The sequence below is a fragment of the Chondrus crispus genome, genomic scaffold (assembly GCF_000350225.1).
Source record: "Chondrus crispus Stackhouse genomic scaffold, scaffold_150, whole genome shotgun sequence".
Taxonomy (NCBI): Eukaryota; Rhodophyta; class Florideophyceae; order Gigartinales; family Gigartinaceae; genus Chondrus; species Chondrus crispus.
In genome coordinates this window covers 23,884-32,479 of record NW_005179020.1, presented here as the reverse complement: position 1 = coordinate 32,479, position 8,596 = coordinate 23,884, and the positions used below count along the sequence as shown (strand labels likewise).

At 49.8% G+C, this 8,596-nt stretch overlaps 2 protein-coding genes; one reads left to right on the top strand and one right to left on the bottom strand.

The window, feature by feature from the left end:
• The first annotated feature begins 4,371 nt into the window (after positions 1 to 4,371).
• CHC_T00002690001 (hypothetical protein) lies at positions 4,372 to 5,603 on the top strand. XM_005713787.1 is given in 4 exon segments: positions 4,372 to 4,463; positions 4,575 to 5,092; positions 5,163 to 5,230; positions 5,231 to 5,603. The coding sequence occupies 3 exon segments, from the start codon at positions 4,372 to 4,374 to the stop codon at positions 5,228 to 5,230; spliced, it is 678 nt and encodes a 225-aa protein (XP_005713844.1). The 3' UTR covers positions 5,231 to 5,603.
• A 9-nt stretch (positions 5,604 to 5,612) lies between these two features.
• On the bottom strand, positions 5,613 to 7,028 carry CHC_T00002689001 (hypothetical protein). Its single transcript, XM_005713786.1, has one exon. It carries the CDS (start codon positions 7,026 to 7,028, stop codon positions 5,613 to 5,615), a length of 1,416 nt encoding a protein of 471 aa, XP_005713843.1.
• Between the last annotated feature and the right edge of the window lie 1,568 nt (positions 7,029 to 8,596).

The following is an 8,596-nucleotide window of genomic DNA, read 5'->3' as shown; positions in this document are numbered from 1 at the left end:
GACTCTTGTCATAAACAGCAGCAAGCCAGATATAAGCCATGGCTTATATTTGGCCTGCTACTGATTACTCTTATGCATAATAGTAGGATTGCTGCGAAGGGAATATTGACTAGGTCGATAACAAGATTATTGAGTTTGTAAGCAGTGGAAACACTTGAAACTTCTCGAAGGAGCACTAAGCCGTAGCTACCTCTGTCGAGGGTTTCGCGAGTAAAGACTGTGTGTTGCGCCGGAAGCATTGCTGAAATATCCATTGCTGAAATATCCATTTCGATGTTTGCTGTGTTATGTGATCCATCAACAGGGTTGAACTCGAGCATGTACTGTACGATTTCTTTGAAGACAGACGCAGTGTCATTCCGAGGTTGAACGCGGTCCACCCGCTTAACAAGACGATCGTACGAAATTTGTCGCGCGTTGCTCGAAGATCGAGCCATGAGTGAAACTCGAATCCGGATTAATGGTTTCTAGTCCTAGCGGCAAGACTATGCTTCGGCAAGCGTGCGAAAAGTAGCGAGGGATCGTGCGTAGCGAATGGGACTGAGGGATAGAGTGTGTAGGGGGGAGAACGGGGGTGGCAAATAAGGTAGACATCTACCTTCTCAAAGCGTATCACAATCAATTGCGATGGCTTTTTACTGTTGAATTGCAACTTCTCTGTCCTCTACCCCCGGATCGTCCCCGGACGTAACCGCTACAACAGTATCACCTAAGTAGAACACATAACACAGTAAACCTAGCGAGCGAACTCCCAAGCGAGCTCGCGGGGTTGCGAATCTCTACTGTAATTAGTTCCCTATGGGGCACTTCCCGAAAAACTAGGCATGGAAAAATGATAAGTAGCGTTTTGGTGTACTTTAAGACCTCTGACCTCTTAAAGTACACCAATACACTACTGCACCTGCCCCTCCGCCCTGGAGACGCAGCTCAGAGTCTCCAAACCTTACTATCACAATAGAAACACTAGGAGGGGCAGAGCGCGAGAGTTTCTCCCCGGTTAATGGATAAAGTCTCGCACTTCGTAGAGCCAACACTGGGCAATGCTGCTCTGTAGACCAAGACCAGACTAAAATCGATTTCCGCATCAAATGTGGGTACTGTACACTGTACAAGTCACCAGACCACGCGTGGCTGGCACCTCCTTTTCCAGGTGAGCAATTCCACGTGCGCCTCTGAGCGCTGCCATTCCCGTACAGCTCACCGGGGTCCAGCAGAAAGTTGCTGTGGATGCAACTCTTCCCCTACGTTGAACTGCAAGGAGTGGGATCACTGCCCGTTCAAGGGCCGCTGTATACAGTAGCGGTCGTCATACTGCTAAATGGATACTGAATTCCTGCTGACATCCAAAATTCTAATAGCCACAGAGCTCATTTGTGAGGGAGTCAATCATGCTGGGACTCTCATGAGGACTTTGTTGCTGTTATGAGAAGGGTTGTACAGCATCGTACACTGCTGTACATGTACCGAAGAATAGAGCTCGCTACTGTACCACTGATCTGCAATCGAGATGACAGTTCTACAGTAGTACAGGGTGTATACTAACTTCTCTGGGGGGGTTTGGAAACACACATTGTTGCCAGGACACACAGACCAAGGCAGCTTCGACACAAGAGGCAACTGCAGCGACTCGTGTGTCGCTCCATCAAGCGACGTGAATGTTCGCATGGGCGAGCCGGCCCCTCCTCGCGTTAGACGCTTGCATCTCCCCTGCGTGAGAAAGCGCCTGAGGTACAACTACAATACCTGTAAACAATTCTTGTTGTCCGACCTGCTGTAGTCGCGCGGCACAGTCCACAAACGGCCGCCATATTTCCTATTCCCTTTTCAACTCCTCCGCGAGGACAAAATGTCGTACAGGCAAATCATAGCCCCACCCCACGAGAGCAAACCCTCCATCAACGGTAGCATTGCGCAATCGACCCAATTTTCTGGTTGCGTCGCTTTTTCCATGTGCGCGGTTGGTCTGTGCGTACGGCGCAGCAAGACTCTATCCATTCTGACTTGGGGGAGTATCCCAGAGTCACATCAGGATTCTAGGGCAAGGTCTGTCTCAGGATTTTGCCTGGCGCGCCACTGCCTTGTTGCCATTATACCTCACAATTTGGCTGTATGGGGATGGGAGCTACCCTCCGGAACTGGATTTCCGCGTGCGTTTCTCGCTCGAATTGTTTATGATGCGATAGCCTCTTTTCCAGGTCACAATGCATGACAGGGGGTACCCGCGGACTGCATCTCGAGAAAAGGGGGATGGGTCCAAAATGAAGGATGTACAGTATCTTCCATTACAATGAGGGTCGCCTGAATGGACGCGGGCATCCTACACCTCAATTGGGCTATTGATATGCACTTGTGTATCGGCTAGGTGTGCGGTATTTTGTTACTTATCGGTCAAACGTCACCGGTATCTTTAGCGGCCCTCTGTTCGTACTGCGTTCGAATTTGCCGATCGCCGACTGCGAATTCCATCCTTCATCGTCTTGCCTCGTTCTTAGCACGCGCGCTCGTTCATCGCACTCGTCGGGGGGATGTGCTACCCGCCACTGTATGAGTACACGACCGTATGCTGTGTATCGAGAGAAGGCCTGTCTGCTTGATTTCAGAATCCATCTGCTTCAGTCTAGACCGTTTGGTGGTCAGAATCTCGCGAGTGACTACTCGAATGCGCCCATGCGCCGTAGATGTCCAATACAGTATTATTCCATCATCTGCGAGATCTCCTACAGTAGTAGTAGCAGGCATGCTGCAAATGATGGCGAGACTTGGGGTTGTCGAAAGAGCAGCAGCTGCGGAGCGCCGCCTTCTGGACTTCCCTGGCGGTGAATCTCATGTTCAGGTCGTCGACAAAATCTCCCTCCAGATGAGTTTCAAGCTAATCGACATCATATTCTGCATCGGATGCCAAGGTCTAAAATGCCAGAAGCCACGCGGGGAACGACAGCGGACAGTCCTAAGTTACATGCCCTACCAGCGTGGCATTAGTTAGCGCGCGCGCGAAGCGCGAGCGTACTGGCCCTGCGAAACGAGGCACATGACACGGGCAGCGCCGCGGGAGCGAGAGGTCGACAAAGAGCGACACGGAGAGTTGGATGCGGATGCAGGCGGACATGGAGAGGCAGCAGCAGCGGCGTGGGGGGCGGCAGGGGGGGTTCGGTGTCGGAGGTCGACATGTTCGCCTAAGGCGTGGGCGTAGAGCAAGCGAGGGGGATGAGAGTGGCTGCAGTTCGGCACGGGTACCACGTAAGGGGAGGAGGGTCGCTCGCGAAGAGGGAACAGGACGCGGCATGCATAACGGGGCGGGCGCGAGATGGTATTTGTCTCGCTTTTGCAAAGGGCGCGTTCTAATTAACCGGCATGACTGGGACAGTCAAGTCTAATACTGCAGTCGCGAATTTCCCTGCTAGAACCGAAGCACGGGTCTGTAGTCTGCAGCTCAATCGGTGCAGTGCTCCCTTAGGGTCGCGAGTCGCCGCACCCGTGCAACGGGCTTTACGGGGCGAGGGGGAGGGAGACCGTGGCGGGCGGGTTGCGCAACGGTAGTGCCGGGATTCGCATCGTGAGAAGGCTCGCGGGGGCGGAGGACGCGAAGCTGTGCTGCTGGTCGAAGACTTGCGTAGTGGGCAAGGGGAGCCCGGTTAAGAGGGCGATCGTTAACTAGATGTACTGTTCGTGCTGCAATGAGAAGGAGTGCAATGTCGACGATCTCGCGCAGGTTGTGCAGACGCATGCTTACGGGTTTGATAATGCGAGAGAGTCATCCGTTGCGACTGCGATTGTTTGGTGAGAGGACGCAGAGGGATGGGGGAGGGGTAGGGCAGTGAGGTGGACTGCAATCTGAATCGTAATTTGACGAAATGTGGAAATTATTTATCTAATTGGCGAAATGTGCTTTTATTTTCACTAATCTTGGCGAAATGTGCGTTCATTTATTTTTCTAACCAAAATATTTCTGGCGAAATGGCGAAATGTTTTGGTTTCTTATCATAACACTAAAACCAATAAAATAAAAATGAGCGAATTCTTGCCTTCAACATCGAACACGGGTCTGTAGCTCAATTGGTAGAGTGCTCCCTTAGCATGGGAGAGGTACCGGGATCGAAGCCCGGCAGATCCATTATTTTTGTTGATTTCTCGTAGACTTGCTTCTCCACTGGTCAATCGCTGTCGCAAAACTAGCGGGGTCCCTTCCCTCTTCGCGTTTATCTCGAAGCTTATAAGTTCCGAAAGAAGAGGCGTTGGAGTGCCTCTTTGCATCCTGGCACGATCCGACCTGCGGCCGGTGCACAATTTTTTTTTCCTCACAGTCCTTGACGTGTGTGCCCTCCCTACACCGGCGATTCTCCTGTTTCCATTTTGTCCACGCTTCGCCCTGTGATGAAAGTTTATACAAGAACTGGCGATACGGGAAAGACCAGCTTATTCAACGGAGCGAGAGTCGCGAAGAATCATGCATTAATTGACGCCTAGTACGTGCATAGAAGTTATACGCGATTGCGATTTTCGATCTCCAATGAAGCCAAGTCTGACCTGTTGCGAAAACCCCTCTTTCTATGCATTCCATATTTCCCTCCCATCAGTGGAACAGTTGACGAATGCAATGCAGCCATTGGACTTGCCTGCTCTCACCTCGCTTCCCCAAACGCTCATCTCGCAGAAAATACCGAATCAGATTCCGAACGAAAGCTTGTTCTTTCCAGACTACACACCATCCAGAACTATCTCTTCGACTTGGGAGCTCATCTAGCGACCCCGCGATCCACTTCAAGTGACAACAAGATTGCCCGTACGCAGTTTTCCTCTAACGCCTCTACTCAACTAGAAGAATGGATAGATGCGATGGACAAAGATCTCGCTCCTCTAACTACCTTTGTACTTCCCGGAGGTCATCCCTCTGCTGCTGCCTTGCACCTTGCGCGGACGATCGCAAGGCGTGCTGAGCGCGCAGTGACCCCGCTCTTCGTTGATGGAGAGCAAGAGATCGACGAGTCTGCTTTTCAGTTCATCAATCGACTCTCGGATTACCTCTTCGTTGCGTCCAGATATGCGAACCAGATCATGGGCGTTCAGGATGTAACGTGGACAAAGGGAGCAAGGGGTGCCGATTCTGCAAAATAGTCAAAGACATGCACGGTGATCCTTTTTTCTTCTTCTGGCTAAACTTCGAGCTCGACTTTCCACCCCAACGATATCACTAAAAATAGTTAGCATACAGTGCTTCTCATATAGTACTTGACTACGTTGTGCAGAGTTCAGAGAAGTTATTGCAGCTTGTGGGCATGGAAACATCCTGTCGTGACAATCATTGGCGAGAGAAGTGGCGAGAGAGGTGTAAGGTTTGTCGCCGCTCACGTCAAGGTAATTGCATGGAAGACAGCGCGCGTATCAAGACAGAACGGAATCGCGATGCTCAGTCTTATTACGGACGTGGACAAATGATCACCACTCTGCAAGCATTCCTGAAATTTTATGCACCGCAAAAGTCTTCAAAGCCCCGCCCGTCTCTTGTGGCAATATAACGTAGATACTGTGTATTGATTAGGTTGTTTGACCCTAGTCACGGCGAAAGGAACAACTTCCGGAAAAAATGGCAGTCCGCCGAGAAGCCTGCTAGCTTGTCAGTTTTTGGTAGATGTAATGAGATAAACTCCACCGCTTGCCTTACTCGTAAAATAAATCTCACCGCCCGGACCTCGCCCAAACCGAACATCTGCTCTCTCCGCACCACCCAATCCAGGCTCTCTCCTGATGACGTCTCGCAAATTGTTCAATACCAGTGGCCGTGTCCTCTCGTTATCGTCATGATCAAAATAGATCTTCGCCTTATAAGTTGGTGCTTGCGTTAAACTGTTTGGTGGTCCAGTTGTTCTGGCCCTCCTCATGTCCGACAACAGTGAGTAATAAAGGGTCCCATCGGAAGGAAAATTTGCATATAGGAATGTGCCTGACAGAGGCGAGCCGTTTTCAACTGGGCAACTACCAGCGAGAGCTTGACCAACAAATCCCGCCCCTCGATTTCCCTCGTGCCCGACGATAACATTCGGGTAGATGTAGCCGTACTTGGCATCATCCCTAGGCAATGGTCCCACCCCATTCACTAATCCGCCAGATGCCTTGTGTACAAACGGCCCTTCTCGGAGAGACCAACCATAGTTCCCTCCGCTTTTCACGATATTTATTTCCTCGACATTGTCCCGTCCCGCATCTGTTACAAACAATTCTCCTCGCTTGCTGAAACATATATTGTGTGGATTTCGGAAGCCAACTGCCCAAAGTTCATTCTTATACTTCGCACTGTTCCTAAATGGGTTGCTACGGGGAACTGTGTAGGGTTGAGCTCCTTTTCGCACGGGATTGATGCGAAGAATCTTTCCAAGAGCGTCGTCTTTCTGGCCACCCCCAGCAATAGCCGATTGCACTGAGCCGTCGCCGTGAGAAATATACAAGAACGGCCCCTTGAATGCTAATTGCTTGATTGGATGGTCATATACGGGCATCCCAACTCGAAGCACTTCCCTGTAGCTGCTGGAGAGCACCTTTTTGTCCTTGAAACTGTACTTCCACTCTAGAAGCACACTGTCTGCGCGAATAAGTTTCGAGGTCCTGGAGAAATACCTGAATTTCGAAGGTGATTCTTTTCTTCTCTCCATCAAACTCGTGTACAGGAATCCATTCCTGTTGAAGTTCGGATGGAAGGCGACACTCCGCAAGCCGCCGTGGGCACTGGTGAAATCCATCTCACGTCCTTTCGCCTCACGCATCGCGCGGTTCACGTCAAAGAACAGTGAAACTTCCCCTCTCATGGAGACTTTGTATATGAGCCCGCCACTTGTGCCAGTGCAAACGTACAAACTGTCACCCCTGAATGTTAAGGATTGAAGTTTGGAAGGTCGACCGCTTGCATTATTAGGGATCTTAGCGAAGCGTCGGACGTGTACTTTCTTGTTCCCCTGTCGAATTGGAGTTCTAACGGGGTTATCAGCCGATACGGTAGCGAGAAGCAAGACGAAAGCCAAAACGAAAACTCGCTCCATTGTGAAACTTGCTTGCCAGAGTTGAAGCCCGCGGAGAAGAGGGCGGAAGGTGATTTATATAGCGACAAGTCAAGGGTCTACAACACCTTCTATGTCATGTTTTACCGCAAAGTTCAAGTACACCGGACGCATGGTACAATTTCTTTGAGACACAGAAGGTAGATCCATTCTGATTTGCCTGTAGGACAAACGAATAGACGATACACTGACGCTCAGCGGGAAAATTGACTAAACATTGAAGCGGAGGTTGGGGCATCCCTTGGATCTGAAGACCTCATTATTTTGTGAAGAAACACGTTCACATTACAACTTTTTCTCAATAGCCTCTCAAATCAAAATGTCATAGTCAAGTGACAGTAGCACATGACAATATGCAACGCACTGAGGACGAAAATCACTTGAATTTATAAGAGAGAGGTAAATTTATGCAAAGGTGGCGTGAATGCCGATTGTCATTCATTCCATTGCGAAATGCTTTCGTTCAACATCCAGGAAACAATGCAACGTAAATGAAGTTGCTGTTCGCTATGCTCTCATCCCACATTCATTAAAAAATCCACCGAGGCATGTAGAGCAGACCTGTGGAAAGATCAATGTGTGGAAGCCATTGACCTCCAGCAGACATTTCGACGAAGTATCGACACGGATATACGCAAAGCGGTCTACATCGAACGATACAACACGACTATCTCCTGTTCGCAATCCTATAAGATGCATGGCATGCAACAAGTGCCTTCTGATAACCGTATCGCCTCTTAAACTTCTCTTTTTCGGTCGCAGATAAATCAGAAGTGGAAGTAGAAAAGGCACAAACAGAAAGATTACAGTGAGGGAGATGACGGGTTCTTCAGAGCGAAGTGATTTACCATTTGCTGCAGCCCTCTACCAATGACAACTAGTATTCAATTCTCATAGCTGCTGGGCGACGAAATATAAAGGATGAGATAGGATTATATAAAGAGACCTTCGCATGCCTGCTAGTGTCCTGCCAGCGAATTCATCACACACGCCGGCATAAGTTTTGGATGTCTTGAGATATCAGCTTCATTTGCATAAAATGCTGCTGGCGGTATTGCATCTGATAGGCAAAAGGCGTGTTCAGATATTCACACGCGAATATTGTCATAGATATGCAGCAAATGTGGTGCACTTGGTGCCAACCGGTACGGCATCGGTTAGAGTACAGTGCCCTTAGGGTACAGTATCTGATCTGGTTTGGACGGGACCGCGGTTAGCACATTTCGGTCGCAAGGACAACCCTCTGCTCTCGTTTAATGGTACTGTACCAAAACATATGTATGAGGGGGTGTGGGCAACAGCAAGTCCCAGGCAGTTGGAAGGACCGGAAAGTAAAAAAGCAACGGTGATTTGACCTGGTTGCGCAACTTGGGGGTGCCCCCATGACCAGAATTGGATGACAGTGGAATGGATGATGAAATCAGAAATAAGTCGGATTATGAAGGGAAGTTGACCGAAACAAGGATTGTCGGCCATGTTTGGGCTGGCAGGATTGTGACTGGGAATGCTGGTGAGAGTTGCAGGCGGAGTGGTGTCCGCAGGGCCTTGAC

Bases quoted from the DNA above. Each gene is read 5' to 3' on its own strand.
- CHC_T00002690001 (XM_005713787.1), top strand. From the start codon at position 4,372: ATGAAAGTTTATACAAGAACTGGCGATACGGGAAAGACCAGCTTATTC. The intron at 4,464-4,574 runs GTACGTGCATAG...CCCTCCCATCAG, and splicing joins CATGCATTAATTGACGCCTA to TGGAACAGTTGACGAATGCA. The intron at 5,093-5,162 runs GTGCCGATTCTG...CTAAACTTCGAG, and splicing joins GTGGACAAAGGGAGCAAGGG to CTCGACTTTCCACCCCAACG.
- CHC_T00002689001 (XM_005713786.1), bottom strand. From the start codon at position 7,028: ATGGAGCGAGTTTTCGTTTTGGCTTTCGTCTTGCTTCTCGCTACCGTA.